Source organism: Anguilla rostrata, chromosome 13 (genome assembly GCF_018555375.3).
Source record: "Anguilla rostrata isolate EN2019 chromosome 13, ASM1855537v3, whole genome shotgun sequence".
Taxonomy (NCBI): Eukaryota; Metazoa; Chordata; class Actinopteri; order Anguilliformes; family Anguillidae; genus Anguilla; species Anguilla rostrata.
The window spans coordinates 4,295,234-4,314,993 of record NC_057945.1 but is presented as its reverse complement, the minus strand read 5'-3'; the positions used below and the strand labels follow the sequence as shown (position 1 = coordinate 4,314,993).

Sequence of the window (19,760 nt, the reverse complement as noted above, 5' to 3'; positions counted from 1 at the left end):
CCAGCCTCTCTTGACTGCAAATCTGTGCAGCTGTTCTCCAGTAAACCGTCTCCAGAATCCTTCAACGCGACCAACTGCACACGCTCACCAAGTCCAGCCCCGGTAAAAACGCTCACCCCGACCCGCACAGGGGAACTCGGTGCCCGGGTTCCATTGCCGGACATTTCTTACCACGTCGATGGCCACATGTAAAGAGATTCAGTTTTGTGACATCGTGCTCGTCATGCGCAGGGTTGTAACAACACACTGACGGCAAACTGAAAGGCTAGGGACAAGCAAACAAGCGCAATGAATTACACTCCTCACAAATAAGGCCACTCCACAGGCCTGCCTTTCTAACCTACACCGGTGACTGATATTCTGATATCTGTAGGCAGGCAGGCAGGCCTAAAATAGTGTTTTCATTTTTCTCCACAATGTTTGCCTTTATTTATTTTTTTCCAGTTTGGATAGTGTAACTCCCCAAGCCCCTCGTCGACCAGCTAAAATTGCCTCTGCCGAGAAATACGTGGTTGACGTGCTAAATATTCAACAGAGATAAATGCCAAAAAAACCCTGATGGATGAGGGCTTTTTTAAACAAGAGAAATTCAAATCAATTCCAGGCTTGGCATTTTCAACAAGTTCAGGACATTTTATTAGTGGACCATATTTTAAGTGCTTAGAAGTACTCGGCGGAAATTTGTGTCTGAAAAAGCCGATATTAACTAAGGGGTTCCACAGGGATCAATACCTGGGCCACTTCTCTTTTCTCCTTGGGGAGATCGTTAGTAAAAAAAAAAACATGTACATTTCCATACCTACCTCAATGATACACAACTGTAAATGTATGTTTCCTGGTGATGGATGCTCAATCTGCTACTTAAGAACCAAGGAACTGTTATGTCAAAGAAGTGAAGTTAGTCCTGGATGCAGACTTAAGCTTTCAGCCACTTGTATAAGAAATGCAACCAAGGTGTCCTTTTGTCATTTGAAAAAGACGACCAAAGGCGATGCTTTCCTCTCAAAAACTTACGCTGAAAGGTAAATGCACACTTTGGACTACTGTAATGCTCTGTAATTCTAGACTTCCAAAAATATACAGAACAGCTGTGAAAACGGAGCTACACAAATCCTCACACAAACCCAGAAGAGCAGAACTCCACACACAAACCCAGAAGAGAGCAGAACCCCTCACACAAACCCAGAAGAAGAGCAGAACTCCTCACACAAACCCAGAAGACGGCAGAACTCCTCACACAAACCCAGAAGAGGGCAGAAATCACCCCAGCTCATGAATCTTTGCATTAGCTGCCTGTGAAATTCAGAATTGATTTTAAATTTCTGTTAACAGTGTTTTTCAAAGCACTGCCCGGTGTAGCACCAGGCTACACATCCAACCTTTTAATTAGTAATCAGGCCAAGCGTGCCATCAAACCATCCAAAGATCTGAAGTCTTTCCTGTGTTCCTTGAAGTAAATTATAAAAAAGCAGAGACGCTTTCTTTTTATTTCAATGCCCCCACACTGCAGAATACCAAAAGCAGACAGATCAGTCACCAACAGCCAGAGCAGCCTGAAAACATGCTTCTTTAAGATTGCTTTTAGATGACTGCACTTTCATCCTTATTTCCACACTTCTTTGCCTTCACACGTTTTCTAATACGCAGAATCTATCTTGTTTCATTTTATCGTTTTACAAATTTTGTGTTTGTAATTTTGTTTTATCCTGTCCATTTTCATTCTGTCAAGCATTCTGAGCTGAAATTTTTATATGAAAGGTATGATATAAATAAAAATGATGATGATGACGATGATTATTACTCTTTAAGGAGACTGCTGTGCTGGTTTCTGCTTTTGTAAAATATGTTAAACTGAGTTACGCTAAATGTCAATGTAAATGGTGCGGAGACACTCAGACTTTGCGTACTCTCTCTGTATTAATAACGTCTTTTTGTTGTGGAACCACAGGCTTTATTCGTGAATCAGGTTCATGGGGGATGAGGTGGGACGCTGCGCCCCCCCCCTCCCCCCCCCTACACTGAAACCCCCCAGGGGCAGCTCTGACAATGAGGGGCTTTCACACCACGTGAGCGTCACCAGGAACCCGCTGACTCCCCGAGGTGGGGGGAAGGAGCACGTTGCCATGGCAGCCACATGACTCCGCGCATCCTGCCGAGCGTGCCCGTCCCCAGGGTCTGGGGGGGTGGGGGGGTTAATTAGCCCGTATTGGTGACATCACAGCCTACCGCAGAGGGCAAAGCAGCAGGAAGTGGTGGAAAAAAAAAACTCACTGACAACAACCTGTAAAAAAAATTTTAAAGGACAAGGTAGCAGAGGTCAGTAACCCATTTTAATCAGCACAAAATGTCAAACAAACAGACTTTTTCTGATTTAATGTGACGTCCAAGACTTTCAGACGTATGGACAGTACTTTTTAAATATAATAATCTTTGTTTAAAATTATTATTTATGATGTTGTTTCTTTACCAATATGCAAAAATAATCACACAGCACTCTGTAATGACTGGATGTCTTTAACAGCACATGTGTTTATGTTGCCACGTGTGTGTATGTGTATACACAAGCTGATAACTTGTTAAAATGAAGGGGCTGCCTTAGTAATGAACTGAGGACTGAGTATGAGACAGGAGTCACAGAGAAACAGTGAGAGGACTGAGTATGAGACTCACAGAGAAACAGTGAGAGGACTGAGTATGAGACTCACAGAGAAACACTGAGAGGACTGCGTATGAGACTCACAGAGAAACAGTGAGAGGACTGCGTATGAGACTCACAGAGAAACAGTGAGAGGACTGAGTATGAGACTCACAGAAACAGTGAGAGGACTGAGTATGAGACTCACAGAAACAGTGAGAGGACTGAGTATGAGACTCACAGAGAAACAGTGAGAGGACTGAGTATGAGACTCACAGAAACAGTGAGAGGACTGAGTATGAGACTCACAGAAACAGTGAGAGGACTGCATATGAGACTCACAGAGAACCAGTGAGAGGACTGCGTATGAGACTCACAGAGAACCAGTGAGAGGACTGCGTATGAGACTCACAGAAACAGTGAGAGGACTGAGTATGAGACTCACAGAAAACCAGTGAGAGGACTGAGTATGAGACTCACAGAGAACCAGTGAGAGGACTGAGTATGAGACTCACAGAGAACCAGTGAGAGGACTGAGTATGAGACTCACAGAGAAACAGTGAGAGGACTGAGTATGAGACTCACAGAAACAGTGAGAGGACTGCGTATGAGACTCACAGAAACAGTGAGAGGACTGAGTATGAGACTCACAGAGAAACACTGAGAGGACTGAGTATGAGAGTCACAGAGAACCAGTGAGAGGACTGCGTATGAGACTCAGAGAGAAACACTGAGAGGACTGCGTATGAGACTCACAGAGAAACAGTGAGAGGACTGAGTATTCTGCAAGGCACATCTTTGAGACTCCGTGTCTGCATGCCAGACGGCCTCTGATCTTATTCCAGTCCAGGTTATACTCTGATTAACTGCGGTACAGCGATGAGGAGCGAGGGATCACACGCTACTTCAGTCACCCCAGGCCTGTGGACGGACTGCTGTCCACGAGACACAGACCCAACGCCGTGTCCCGCGTGCCTGTCTTCTGAACCAGCCCGGTTCTGAGCACACAAACAGAACGCAGGTGCCTGTGTGCCAAGGCTTGGGGTTCGGACCGATTCGGCTGAACCCACAGTTACTGTACAGCTTATCACGTCTGCCACGGCCTTTGTTTTTACTGAAGTCCTTTCTCTCCAAGAACGAGAGCCTGTAGCATTTTAATTTAAGGACGAGTTTAGAGACTCTCCGCCCCTCATCGCTGCGAACGGTTTCCTGCAAAGCCAAGAACTGGGGAAGCGTCCACCGGCGAACGGCAAAATCCTGACAAAGCAGAACCCCGAACATCGTTAAGCCAGCGTGAAATAAGAGCGAGGCAGTTCATTAGCAATAAAGACGCTAGCGACAGAACTCCGTAAACAATCCTCCGCGCAGCCAATTAGCTGCAGGGAAGTACCGAGCGCAGTAATTGAGGACCTCTTGGTCATGAATTCGAAGCGCACACAGTGAGCCGCCGGGACTGCAGAGGGAGAGGAACACACCAACCACCCGGGAGAAACGGTTCAGGAGACAAGCTCCGACATGCCGAACTCGCAGCTAAAAACCGCCAGACCAACAGAATAACCAGCCATGATGAGTCAACAACCACTCACACCAACTGAAAGGTGGCTGACCGGATGAAACAAGGCTGTGGCCAAAAAACCCCCAAGTCGGCAGTCGCTCCATCTGGTGGGCTGTACCGGCATTACAGCAAAGAAGCACAGGGTTTTCTGACATGCGATCGTAAAGCAACTGTAAACCTAAACATTTGACCGAACAGAGTAAACCTGACATCACAAGAGTGCAAATTTCTGGGAGACATGGAAGGGATGGGGGGGGACTGTGGGCCAGCCCAGCTTGGCCAATTTTCATTCCCCGCTGGGAATACAACTACCGCCCCCACTGAGTGTGGCAGGAGCAGAGCCAGTACACCTGACAGGATTCAGCCACACCTACAGCACAGGGTCACGCCGACTGCATGTTATTTAAGGTTCTCTCTCCCATTCAAACGGCGGCCACGGCCAGGTGACAGCCATAGCCAGGTAACAGCCCCGTAGCTAACGCTCGTGTCCCTGCAGGGCTGAGGTGACTGCTCACACGCATTAGACTGCAGGTGCAAAACAAGCGTGTGTCCACATGCTGCTAACGAGCTGCTAACGAGCTGCTAACGGGCTGCTAACGGGCTGCTAACGGGCTGCTAACGAGCTGCTAACGGGCTGCTAACGGGCTGCTAACGAGCTGCTAACGAGCTGCTAACGAGCTGCCCAGATTCCGCTTCCCTGCTTAACGAGCGAGGCATCGCCTAGTAACCCACAGACTTCCTTTCCTTATTACGATTACCACTTCTGCAATTAATTTCATTTATTGCCGGAGGAAGCGTACACAAATATTGTTAATTTAATATGCGTGGCAAGCCATTTGCCCTGGAATAACACAACTGGGCAGACTGTGCCTGTGGCTTGAATTATTTTTAGAAATAAATACATTTATCAAGACACACATTATCCGGTTAATCATGATTTTTGATGCCCATTTTAATAATTCATTTTTGTGAAATCCTGAGTTTGTTTGCAATAATTTTTTTCTATACTCCACTGACAACACACATTTTCTACGCACCGTAATCTAAGGACCAGGAATTATTACTGACAGGTAATTTTCCATGGTTATTAAAAATAAGCGTGCAATTCAATAACATTCAATAAAACAAATTTCTCTCAGGCTTCCCTTGCTAATGCTGCCCAAATGGAATTTATTTAGCTATACCAGGTTGTCACTGAGGGCTTGGACTGTACAGCTACGGTTCCATAATTGTCCTATAATTGTCTTTTTCTCCTTTGGGATGACAAAAGGAAGAAAGGATGAGGTGGCCCAGAGGGATGTGTGAAAGAGCGAGTCGAAGGGAGGAGAGTACGAGAGAGGGATGGGAGAGAGAGAGAGAGAGAGAAAGATTCACCTGTTCTGGAAGGTATGCAGACCAGCAGGAACGCACTGGACCCTCCACTGGCCATTCTGGTCGGTGTAGAGGACAAACTTTATGGGCGGGTTCACGCTCAGCTCCTTCTCCAGCGAGAAGAGGTGCTCCTTCCAGGGACATCCTCCCTGCTTCAGAATGATCACCTCCCCGCTGGGGTCAACCTGGCAACCACAGAGAGCTTTCCGCTGGTAACCACACTCACTGCCTCAATGGGGTAACTTAGCAACCGCACGCTCACCTCCCCAGTGGGGTAAACCTGGCGAAAATAGAGAACATTCAAACACAACAACCGCCCCGCTGGGAAAGATCTGGCAACCGGAGAAAGCTTTCGCACACCAATCTCACCCCTGGAGTCAACCTGCCAACCACACCCACTGCCCTGCTGGGGTCAACCTGGCAACCACAGAGAACACTCACACAAGCTCATCTCACAACACTGCATGTCAGTACAGACTGTCCACACACACACACACACACAACTCACACACACACACACACACACACACATACACACACACAAACTGACACACACATACTCACACACACTGCCACACTTACACTCACACTCACACATACTCACTTGCACACACTCATGCACGCACGCACACTCCCACACTCACACTCACGCTCACACACACACATCCCCACACACACTCACACATATTCACACACACCTGCACACACTCACGCTCACTCGCACACACACACACAAACACTCACTCAGATGCACATGCACACTCACGCACAAACACACTCACACACACCCACCCACACTCACGCGCACACACACACACACATCCACACCTACACGCACACACATTCACACCACACCACACACTCGACCACACCACCACTCACACATGCACACACATCACACACTCCACTCACGCCACTCGCACCACACACACAACACTCACTCAATCACATGCACACTCACACAACACACTCCACACACCACCACATCACGCACACACCTCACACACCACACATCATCGCACAAACACTCAACACACACACACACACACCACACATCCACACACTCACACACACGCGCCACCACACACACACTCACACATCACACACATCCACACCTCACCCTCAACACACACCATCACACACACTCATCCACACCCACTCACACACACACACACACACACGTTTTAGTGCGGTTTGCAGTCACACCTGTGCCCACACAAAGACCTGGGTTCCATTCGTACATTTAGGCATTCAGCCGAAGCTTTCATCCAGAGAAACCTTTCATTCTTTCACACACAGTCCATTTATACAGCTGGATGTGTTTAGGGCAAGCGCCGTGCGCAGGGGAATAATGGCAGTGCCCCATCTGGGGATCAAACTTGCAACCTCAGAGCCCAGTTTCCTATCCATTATACTTCAGGCTCAACATCTTTGATCCTCATTTAAATAAAAGCTCATTTTTGTACTTGTTGAACTTGCCAACCTGTTTGCCCAGAGAAACATAAGCACTTATATCAGTTAAGGAAAAGGAGTCGACTGAATCCAGGCCACAGTCCTAAATCCAAAGGAGAGGTGGAGGAGTTCTCCTTTAACCTTTAAGGCGTGAGGTCACAAATATGTGATTAGAATGTTCGTAACTGAACATTCTAATGATGATGTCACTGCTGGTGACTGAAAGCAACAGAGTTCTATAACACTGATTCCTAGAGCCCACTCTCCACAGGATTCGATTACTGGCAAGCGGGGGGCAGAGAAGGGTACCTCAGAGCGCATCTGGACCGCCCCCTCCACCAGGGCGCGGGCCGGCAGCCAAGAGTTCTGGTAGAAATCCACCCGGTCCAGAAACTCCGCCCCCACCATCTTCATGGCCTGCCGAAACCCCTCCTGAAGAAACAATGTCATCACACAATTCTCAATTAATTACGTGCACACACACACACAGCATTCAGTAAGAGTGACGGCATATTTTGTGCCCTAGACTACAGGTACAGCTCTGGGGGAGGGGGGGGGAATCTTTGGTCGTTGGCAGCAGCAACCAGCCTAGCTTCCATTAACTTTTCCACCTGCCTCATAGCCTAACTCCCAAAGCAGGCCTAGCTGAGCTCCAAAAGCAGGCCTAGGCTGAGCTCCAAAAGCAGGCCTAGTCTGAGCTCCAAAGCAGCCTAGCTGAGCTCCAAAGCAGGCCTAGCCTGAGCTCCAAAAGCAGGCCTAGTCTGAGCTCCAAAAGCAGGCCTAGTCTGAGCTCCAAAAGCAGGCCTAGTCTGCCAAGCAGCCTATTAGCTCCAAAAGCAGGCCTAGCTGAGCTCCAAAAGCAGGCCTAGCCTGAGCTCCAAAAGCAGGCCTAGCCTGAGCTCCAAAAGCAGGCCTAGCCTGAGCTCCAAAAGCAGGCCTAGTCTGAGCTCCAAAAGCAGGCCTAGTCTGAGCTCCAAAAGCAGGCCTAGTCTGAGCTCCAAAAGCAGGCCTAGTCTGAGCTCCAAAAGCAGGCCTAGTCTGAGCTCCAAAAGCAGGCCTAGTCTGAGCTCCAAAAGCAGGCCTAGTCTGAGCTCTGCACACGGTCCTGAAGGGACGGCAGTCAGGCGCACAGCTCACAAAAATACATGAAGGAAAAAAGGAGAAGAAACACCCGCATAAAAAGGAGGAAATCCTAAACGAAGCTACGCTGACGCAAACGCAAGTCTCCCCCTTTACTTCCTGCGCCGTCTACATGAGCGCAGTGGGAATGAATGCATTTCTGCATCCAGGTACCTCTGCTTTGGATTTCCTCCATTTCATGCCTGAGTGCACGTTTCATTTCTCCCCTCATTGCACGGCCATCCCAACGGCTGCCCCCCCCCCCAGTGCCCGGATCCCAGCACCGGCCTGGACGAAGCTCGGCTGACGGAGGTCACGCTGTGTTCCCCACACGGTTCGCCGGACACACGCATGCAGGGGATCCGGGTCGGGGGTCCATTTTTAATCAGCCAATTCAGGACGTGAAATTCAGTTCATTCACTGAAAAATCCCCATAGAACTTTAAATGCGTGTTTTTTAAAAGTCACTAAACAAATTTCCTGAACTGGCTGAATTAAAACAGACTCCCCAAGCCTAGCCAATGTCATGGCATAAAGTTACCTCAGGTCATTTTACACAATTAGTCTTCAATTAGTCCCACTGGCAATATTAGTTCTAAATGGACTGAAACATTTGCGCTTAACACTTTTAGCTTGTAAAATGAACCTAGCAGTGCCTATATTCCCGATCTTAATTCTATAAACAGCTGCGTGCAAACTGCTGCACCTTCTTGGTGATTTGACTCAGTGAAACACCGTGAGCTCATTAGGGCTGTATGAAGACGTTCACTGGCTGCTTTGAAGGCAATTTCAAAGTGGTTCGACTGCTCCGCGGGAGGCTGGTGCCCAGGAGGTTGGAGCAGGAGGCTGGAGGCTGGGGAGCGGGAGGCTGGGAGGGAGGCTGGAGGCTGGGGAACGGGAGGCTGGAGGCTGGGGAGCAGGAGGCTGGGAGGAAGGCTGGAGGCTGGGGAACGGGAGGCTGGGAGGGAGGCTGGAGGCTGGGGAACGGGAGGCTGGAGGCTGGGGAGCGGCCGCATGCGTGTTTCTAATCCACGCGGCTCCTCAGTCCTCACGAGACATTACTCCACACGCACGCTCTCTCTAATTGCCAAGTGCCCCGTGTGTGTCAGGCCACATGCAGAGGATGCTGGGTAGGAGACGCAGCTTTCCAGAAGCGAAGAGGGAAAGCCATTATTTTTTCAATTACGGCAAACTGCCCGGGTGAGAAATCAGGGCGCCAAGAAAACCTGGGGGGTCAGATAAGACCATTAAACTTCTCCCAGTCAGCCACTCGGAAATATATATTTATTTATATTTAAATATTTTCAGTACATTTAACCACAACTGGACTCCTAAATAATTCCCGTTTCCTATATCCTGGTAAAATGAATATTTAAAAACGTAAACGATTGCTTTTCCTGCCAGTGTACTTTCCAGGCCCACCCAAATTTGGAATTCCCACTTTGCAGACTAGGCACAAGCGGGCTCATATATGCCCCCTGCTGCTGTCTTGGGAGAGAGAAGACGACGGTTCTCCTCCAAAACACATGGTGCCAAGCCAGATGCTTCTTTTCACACCACACCACCAATCATACATGTGTGCAGAGTGGGGGTAGAGGAGACCCATTCATACGCGTGCGCAGAGTGGGGGTGGAGGAGACCCAATCATACATGTGTGCAGAGTGGGGGTGCTGGAGACCCAATCATACGCATGTGCAGAGTGGGGGTAGAGGAGACCCAATCAAATGCATGTGCAGAGTGGGGGTAGAGGAGACCCAATCATACGCATGTGCAGAGTGGGGGTAGAGGAGACCCAATCATATGCGTGTGCAGAGTGGGGGTAGAGGAGATCCAATCATACGCATGTGCAGAGTAGGGGTAGAGGAGACCCAATCATACGCATGTGCAGAGTGGGGGTAGAGGAGATCCAATCATACGCATGTGCAGAGTGGGGGTAGAGGAGACCCAATCATACGCATGTGCAGAGTGGGGGTACAGGAGACCCAATCATACATGTGTGCAGAGTAGGGGTGGAGGAGACCCAATCATACGCGTGCGCAGAGTGGGGGTAGAGGAGACCCAATCATACATGTGTGCAGAGTGGGGGTGGAGGAGACCCAATCATACGCGTGTACAGACTGCAGAGAGCTAGCCACAGCCATCTGGACGGCCAACTGGGGTCGCTCAAGCAATGAACACTGCTATCCCTGCCTAACTGGAAACACTTGACAATCTTAAATAATGTTTATGATTATATTTAACATATATAATAAATGGTGGGGATATTGGACAGAAAAAAGGTTCAGACTTTACCGCAATACTAGACAACACTGTTGTTGCTATCCAGGATTTGTCCTTACAAATTAGCTGACTAGTCGGCCTGCGGACAAGGTAGTGTACTGACACTCAGGAAGTAAAAACCATTCCAAATAATGCACAGAAGACAAAACTATACATGTCTGTTTATGCAGAAAGATGCTATTCTTCCTTATAGGCCTTATGGGCAAATTTACAATAAGAACCACCAAAGAATGACAGAGATTGTAAAACAACAGACCATTATCAAACCGGTTTAGACCGGTTTAAGCACTGCATTTTACTTCCATTTCACCTTCATTGTTTTAAAATGTTTTTTTTATTTTTATAAATCTGTACTGTTCAAAACTATTTTATTGATATGATGACTTAATATTGTCATGCTTAGTTTTATTTAACCATTTTCTGTCCAGGAATGCAAGTATGCCCACTTTCCACTGCTTAGAGAGAAAAAAAAACAGCCAGCACTATAAAAACATCTGTGGTTCTATGCACTAAAAGCCACCCTTGAGAAAGTGGCCACACCGCAGTCAGACATCACCCGTGCTTAATTAGTGCCAATTTACATAGACTAGTGGGGACAGGGAATGTGACAACTGACTGACAAGTAAGCTCTATCGCCCTCTTGCTGGGGGATGCCTGAATTGCAGCTAAGAAATCTGCCCTACATAAACTGTTTTCCGTAATCACATGGTGTTGTTATTCATGAATTTATCTACTTTTACTTACTTACTCTGACTTTCTTTTGCTAACTCACTCGCTTTTCAGGAGAAGCATTAGAAAACGAAAGCCGGGCAGAGATTTCTGCGGCCTTCAGAGTCGGAGTTATAAATGCTCGGATCATCGCACAAAAACAATTCCAGGGTTTTAAAACGAGCAGGTCACAGGTGCCTTTTATAAGACTGTCACTGTGTGTGCATCGTAGCATCACTTCCATTAGCTGTGCTTCTGCTGCATCTGCCCGCGGTGGTTGCAATCAGACCTGGGTCAAATACATATTCTGTTTTGGATTCAAATACCTTTCTGTGCTCTACTGATCTTGCCTGGCATAACTGAGCCTGCCAATATGACCAGAAGGCGGGGTTTGCACTTTTTGAGAGTATTTCATTAATTCCAATACACCAGACAAGATCATTAAAGCGTAGAAAAGTATTTGAATCCAAAACAAACACGTATTTGACCCAGGTCTGGTTTGCAATGCAAGCGCAAATTCTTACATACTCCTATCAGAACTGCGGCCTGTGCCGCAGTGCAGCTGTTGACGTGATTGCGCGTGTTCTGTAAGGTTAATGACTGCGGTGAAGCACGTACGGTACCGATTCGCGAACGTGTGAACGGCGGGAATTTCCCGTCAGCGGGGCGGCCTCGAACAACACGGACAAAATATTCACGTATTCATTGGTTCTGCTCATAACTGAGCCCGCAGGTGAGCCCACGGGTGGGGGATCCACTCCCCGTCCGGGTGCAGAGGGTTCCTGACCTACTTGCTCGGTCCGCGTACGACGCTTAATGGCGAGAGTGAGGACGCGTCCGCTTCCAGACGGCCGCCCCGCCGCCCGTCGGCCCGTTCCGCCTGTCCGCCGCCGCGTCACGCTCCCCGATTCAAAGTGACCCCGAAACACCCCGGGGACAGCCCCAGAGCCGCGGAGCGTCATCGCGCTTCCAGAAGCTTCCAAATCTCCCGGCTTTACCCCCCCCCCGTCCCTGTCCTCACGTCCCCTCTGCATTTCGTCTTAGTGCCTGCACTCAGACAAAAAATTCAGAGCGCACAGGTGCATGGGATTGCATACACACACACGCGCACACACACACACTGCTTGTTTTAATTATTTAATAAATGCATTTAATGATTGACAACCTTTCCGGAAGGTGCTATTTTTATCGCCCGTCCCATCGTGAACACTTATCTGATCAGTCACAGCAAAAAAACACTCAGAACGGCTTAAGCACCAGACACACATCCCAGTGTGTTGAATCTCGTTTTCGTCGTTTAATTTTTCAGTGACATTTCACTCGTCCATCCCATTTATCACCAAAGTATAAAAACCTGTTTAACCCTGGCACACATTCAGCCACAAGGTCAGTAATGAGTTGCTTGTATGTATTAAAATGCGAATCAATTTACAAAAAAAATGCAATTTTATTCTATCTCATCAATATTTAATGCAATACAGAGGAAGGACTGCGGATAATAACAGGCTATTCATAACCAGCCAGGAAAGCAGGAATGAGTGTGTGTACCTCTCCCAGAAAAGCAGGAATGAGAGTGTGTACGTGTAATGAGAGAGTGTAGGAAGCACTGTTGCTGCCCAAAGCACCAGAAATGTGAAAGAAATTCATCTTCACAGGAGTAGCTGTTATTTAGCTATGAATTCAATGTAAATAACATCCTTGTTATGGTTGTCTTCTGTCACAGAGTCGGCTAACTGCACAGCCAACGCAACAAACCAGTGGCTCCCGACCTTGTTCCTGGAGATCTACCATCCTGTAGGTTTTCACTTCAACCCTAACAAAGCACACCTCATTCAACAGCCAGAGAAGGGCTGTCCAACCCTGTTCCTGGAGATCTACCATGCTGTAGGTTTTCACTCCAACCCTAACGAAGCACACCTCATTCAACAGCTACAGCAGGGCTGCCCAAACCTGCTCCTGAAGATCTACCATCCTGTAGGATTTTACTCTAACCCTAACAAAGCAAACCTCATTCAAGGAACATGTTTGGGAACCACTGCTGTAAATGCTAAATAGGTTAGCGATCAGGCTCTCATTTCGAACCTTCATTCAAAGCCATCCCACTTGTCAATTATAGTTCACCGATTGCATCTTGGATGTCCCCAAGAAACCATCCAACTGACATGCTGGTCAAATGAGAATTCCATCTCAAAAATCAATGTTTGATGGTAAACCAATCCATCCACGGATAATGAGGGCCAAAAAGAATGCCCCAAATACAGGGAAGCTTCTAGATGCCCGCCTCCCACCCCAGAAAAACCTGCCTGTGTTTTCACCGGGGTAACCATGGACACTTTTACCACAGCAGCAGAGATTTACTGAACCAAAGCGTTTCGGATGCAGGCTGCGGCAACTCGCCAACCACACATCAGAAAGGCTACGGAAGGGGTCTCTAGTGGCGCAGCCCGTAGAGCGCTAACCACATGCTCAATGTGAGCCGCGACGTCGGCGGTTCGAATCCGACCGCCGACCTTTGTCGCACGTCTCTCCCTCTCTTCCCCGTTCTTCCTGTCTCTCAACACTGTTCTATGAAATAAAGGGAAAAACTCAAAAAACATATAAAAAGAAAGGGTCCAGAAGGTAGGACAACTGGGCAGCCACACATCAGAAAAATGTCCTTTTAACTTTCTAACAGAGGAGGGACCATTAAAATACAGTAACATTAAAGGAGGTGCAGGTTTCCTTCAGTCCTCCGCCAAAACTCATATTTCATCCTCTGCTTCTCCGCTGAAATCCAGCCCCTTTTCCACAGTGCAATTCTGCCACCAAGAAGAGCAGTAACACCGTTCTGAACCTTCTCACTGACCTCCGTGTCTTGGCTCTTGCTGTTCCAGCGGGGGTTAAGATGGCTGACGCGAGCGCTCAGAGTGGAGGAGACGGCGTAGCGTGGCTCGCCATCGTACTGCGAGATCCCGTTGTCCACCGCGTCCACCTCCTCCACAAAGTTCTCATACAGCTGTGTGCAGACAAGGAGAGAGTTCAAAGGTCAACAGGCTCATCAAGTGCCCCATGCTCAGGATCTCCATGGTAACCCTCTGTCCTTAGGAAGAACCCTAATGCAGAGGATCTCCATATTAACTTCCTGTCTTTATGAAGAACCCTAATACCCAGGGTCTCCGTGGTAACGTTCTGTCTTGACAGAGAACCTCAATAATCAGGATCTCCAAGGTACCCTTCTACCATAATGGAGGACCCCATTGTTCAGGATCTCCATGGTAACCCTCTGTCTAGATAGTGGACCTAAATAGGCATGATCACCACAACTGTGGGCTTGAGATCCTCTGGTTCTGTGAGTCTCCAGTGGGGACTCAGATTCTCTGACTCAGTGACTCTCTAGTGGGGACTCAGATTCCCAGACTCAGTGACTCTCTAGTGGGGACTCAGATTCCCTGACTCAGTGACTCTCCAGTGGGGACTCAGATCTCATGGCATGATCCAAGTGGGGACTAGATCCTCGTCGTGATCTCAGTGGGACTCAGATCTCTGACTCTGTGACTCTCCAGTGGGGACTCAGATTCCCTGACTCTCCAGTGGGGACTCAAATTCCCAGACTCAATGACTCTCCAGTGGGGACTCAGATTCTCTGACTCAGTGACTCTCTAGTGGGGACTCAGATTCCCAGACTCAGTGACTCTCTAGTGGGGACTCAGATTCCCTGACTCAGTGACTCTCCAGTGGGGACTCAGATTCTCTGACTCAGTGACTCTCTAGTGGGGACTCAGATTCCCAGACTCAGTGACTCTCCAGTGGGGACTCAAGATTCCCAGACTCAGTGACTCTCCAGTGGGGACTCAGATTCTCTGACTCAGTGACTCTCCAGTGGGGACTCAGATTCCCAGACTCAGTGACTCTCTAGTGGGGACTCAGATTCCCTGACTCAGTGACTCTCCAGTGGGGACTCAGATTCTCTGACTCAGTGACTCTCCAGTGGGGACTCAGATTCTCTGACTCAGTGACTCTCCAGTGGGGACTCAGATTCCCTGACTCAGTGGGGACTCAGATTCTCTGACTCAGTGAGTCTCAGGCCCTCACCTTGTCGTATAGCGCGTCCAGCCGCCGGTCGTCCGGCTGCAGCTGAGTGAGCTTCTCCAGCACCTGGCGGCCGAAGTGCAGGTAGATGAGCCCGGCCGAGCTCAGCTTCGTACCCCAGGGCTTCTCCGGGCACAGGCTGCTGAAGGTCTCCACGAAGGACCTGCATGTACACAAACAGGGGACTTACACACAGATACACACACACACAGGGGACTTACACACAGATACACACACACACAGGGGACTTACACACAGATACACATAAACACAGGGGACTTACACAGATACACACACACAGGGGACTTAAACAGATACACACACAGGGGACTTACGCAGATACACACACACAGGGGACTTATACACAGATACACACACAGGGGACTTAAACACAGATACACACATGCGGGGACTTACACAGATACACACACACAGGGGACTTACACACAGATACACACAGATACACACACACACACACACACACACAGGGGACTTACACACAGATACACATACACTCAGGGGACTTACACAAAGATACACACTCAGGAGACTTACACACAAATACACACACCCACAAGGGACATTCTCACACACACACAGACATAGGGGAATTACACACAGGTACAGACATTCAGGGGACTTACACACAGATACATATACACACACAGGGGACTTATATACAGATACACACACACACACACAGACACAGGGGACTTACACACAGATACACAGACACAGGAGACTTACACACAGTCCCACACACGCATACAGACACACAAGAGCACTTCCATTGGTGCTTACATTGCTGCTGGAATTACACACAGACACTGAAAATATAAAATTGGAATTGTTTGTATCATTTTGCCTGTGTACTCACTGTAACAGAAAGTTATAATGTTGGTTTTATTCTATCACCAAAAACCACAAATTGGGAGACACCATGCAGAGATGTGCACTTGCTCTTGTCATTCATAGTACAATCGATAGTGTTCTGTCATTCATAGTACAATCGATAGTGTTCAATAACTACCGGATAAACAGGATTGCGCACCAACTAGCTAGCTAACAAGCTGGGTAGGTTACAACATTAAAATTCATTTTATTTAGTACAAGCTTACAGTTAATGTAGTAAATAAATTAACACCTTAAATTGAATTTGGTGAGAATAAAATTAAGTTAACTGAATTATTGTGGCCTGCTTTGTACACTAGCTGAACAAACTACAGGAGTGGCGCCTGCAAATCAGAGTGGGTAAGCTGAGCTCCATTGTCTAACCAACTTCATTTACATTCATTCATAGTTCAAGAGATAAAAGAGATGGTAATTTATTACCCTTTGTCCATTTGCCGTTGCCATGGAAGTTTCTTTTTTTTCATAGCCTACAATCTACTTGTCCAGTTGGATATTTTAACGTAGGCAGGTCAGGTTAAGTGCCTTTGCTCCAGGGCACAACGACAATGCCCCTCTCTGGAGTTGAACTTGCACTCTCGAGAGCTATAAACCAGGTTCCCTAGCCACTATGCTAATCAAATATGCTAATAAAATCACATGTACAGCATACTGAAGATTCGGCCAAACTTTCACACTCAGTCTCTCCTTTTGTTTTCAAAAGTCATTAAATACATCTTTAGGTGTGAAGCACTTCTTCATTTTAGAATTACATTACATTATTACATTACAGGCATTTAGCAGACGCTCTTATCCAGAGCGACTTACACAACTTTTACATAGCATTTTACATTGTATCCATTTATACAGCTGGATATATACTGAAGCAATTTCGGTTAAGTACCTTGCTCAAGGGTACAACGGCAGTGTCCTACCCAGGAATCGAACCTGCGACCTTTCGGTTACAAGTCTAGTTCCCTACCCACTGTGCTACACTCCGTCCTTAATTAGGCCTACTTTTCACTGGGGTGAATGCTCAAACAACTTCAGCAAGGTTGCGTGCGTGAGCATGATGGCCAACCTCTAAAATGAAAGCACTACACTTTTTGAAGCACAAGCACAACTTCTGTTAAAGAATTAAATAATATTACATCAATAAATCTCTCACTGGTTTCTCCCCCACGTTATTGACAGCTGCCTCCAAACAGGCTTAAATGTGACTGATGTCATTCCTCAAAGGGTCTGGCTGGCTTTGTGGAAAAGATACCAAACAGTCATTGATGTGCAGGAAATCTTGCCATCACCAGTGCCTCACTGAAAACTTAATCATTTTGGCACAAAACATTTCACAATCTTAAGAGAAATGCCACTTTGAGACATGCAGTCTTGTTTTAAAAAATGTTATGTTCTACCCAGCTGAAAAAACACCACATACCACCACAAGTTCTGAGCTGGTTAATGCTGATCTATTGCTGGTCCAGGTTAGTCAGCGCTGGTTAATGCTGATCTACTGCTGGTCTAGGTTAGGCAGCACTGGTTAATGCTGGTCACATTAGTAGACCACCTTATTCAAACTGATAGTGAAAACAGCTGTGCTGGTAGACCAGCTTATTCACACTGACACTGAAAACAGCTGTGATGGTAGACCAGCTTATTCACACTGATAGTGAAAACAGCTGTGCTGGTAGACCAGCTTATTCACACTGATAGTGAAAACAGCTGTGCTGGTAGGCCAGCTTATTCGCACTGATAGTGGAAACAGCTGTGCTGGTAGGCCAGCTTATTCGCACTGATAGTGGAAACAGCTGTGCTGGTAGGCCAGTTTATTCGCACTGATAGTGGAAACAGCTGTGCTGGTAGACCAGCTTATTCAAACTGATAGTGAAAACAGCTGTGATGGTAGACCACCTTATTCAAACTGACAGTGAAAACAGCTGTGCTGGTAGACCAGCTTATTCAAGTTGGTAAGGAAGGCCATGCTGGTTCAGTCAAGCTAAAGCAGTTGGTTTCCAGCATGCTGATTACCAGCATAGATCGGTGAAAACGGTTATTTCAGCTGGTTGTGAACATTTGTTTTTCATTAGCATTTAGACTAGCGTAAATATGAGCTACTGCAGATTGTTTCAATATCTTATTAGCCTATTAATCCACAAATGAATTCATTTCTCATATTCTGATATAAAAAATTTACATCTGCACAGGAGTTCATCTATTTCTGCTCCCAGATTGTTGACAGTCTCATGAAATTTAATGTTCATGCGGGTAGTTTTGTTCTTGTTTGTGAAAATGTTCAATATGGCAGCTGACAAGCTGTCAACAGTCTGCCCGTCTCGCACTTTCCGCCTCTCTGGGGTGAAGCCCCCCCGTGCCCACCGCGCCCCCCCCAGAGGGGATTAGGGCTCTTCCATCCCGCTCTTTGCACTCGCGGCTGAACTACGACTCACTCGGGGAAGGAGCTTCCGCTCAGCGCAAGCAAAGTGCAAGGTTTAAACGAACCAATGAGACCACTCGCATGCATAAAATAAAAAAAACTGATTATTTTTCACACTGCAGGACACATTCTCTGACAGGGGTTAACCAAACACTGGACCTGAATTTAAAAATTACAGCAATAATCAAACGTTGCTTACCGACTGGTATAAAAAATGCATAATATTCATTAAAACAAGACTCAACAAACACAGACAGATTTACCGACTCATGTTTTCATAAAGTACCACGCAAGACCTCTTGTTTTAATGAAGTGCTGAATGAGTTTGCCTTTCTTTATGGAAGGCAAGCGTACGGATGTGGAAGCTCACTTTAGCCCGGGCTAGCTGGTGCTGTTTATAAAGGCAGCTGGAGAAGCAGCCAAACCAGCCATTATTCCGGAAGATTCTCCGCTCCGTCCTACCTTCACAACACCTGCATTTCTCACCTATCAACTGTCTTTATGTCACCTGTTTGGGGGGTGTCATTCTGTAGCGACGCAACAGCCATCATACGGTCACATGCCAAGGATGTTTACCGCTAACTACGCCAAGAAGCCGCTAATTACGCAGCAGAAACCTGGGAGTGGACTCACCGCCACAGAAACGGGCTGAATGCTAATCGGCTCTGCGAGCCACTGAATGTTCCGGTGCCTTCCGAGGTGGCCTTGTACCCGGGTGCACTGTGCTGACGCATGTAGGCTGGAGCCAAGCGAGCATCATATCAGAGTCTCCGCACTTTGAAAACCCCCAGAAAAAATGTGCATCTCGGAAACTCATGCAAGAAGTCCCTGCCACGTAAAGTCACTGAAAACTGGCCGGTCGTTCCAACTCACCGGCTTGATCGCTCACCAACACATCTGCGCCAGCCTTGATCTGAGCGATATCAGCCTTGATCGCTCACCAACGCATCTGTGCGATATCAGCCTCCATCTGGGAGACATCAGCCTCCATCTGTGCAATATCAGCCTCCATCTGTGCGATATCAGCCTCCATCTGGACGATATCAGCCTCCAACTGGACGATATCAGCCTCCAACTGGGAGACATCAGCCTCCATCTGTGCGATATCAGCCTCCATCTGGACGATATCAGCCTCCATCTGGGAGACATCAGCCTCCATCTGTGCGATATCAGCCTCCATCTGGACGATATCAGCCTCCATCTGTGCAATATCAGCCTCCATCTGTGCGATATCAGCCTCCATCTGTGCGATAT

General features: G+C 47.6%; 1 protein-coding gene across 1 annotated transcript in view; it reads right to left on the bottom strand.

The window, feature by feature from the left end:
* Positions 1–19,760, bottom strand: part of myg1 (myg1 exonuclease) — a 34,125-nt gene that overhangs the window by 4,827 nt on the left and 9,538 nt on the right. Inside the window, exons 3-6 of the mRNA XM_064305055.1 lie at positions 15,191–15,350; positions 13,965–14,114; positions 7,323–7,445; positions 5,565–5,746 (exon numbers count right to left, since the gene is read on the bottom strand). Of these exons, the coding sequence (XP_064161125.1) occupies positions 5,565–5,746; positions 7,323–7,445; positions 13,965–14,114; positions 15,191–15,350 (615 nt within the window). The remainder of the gene's footprint in view (positions 1–5,564; positions 5,747–7,322; positions 7,446–13,964; positions 14,115–15,190; positions 15,351–19,760) is intronic.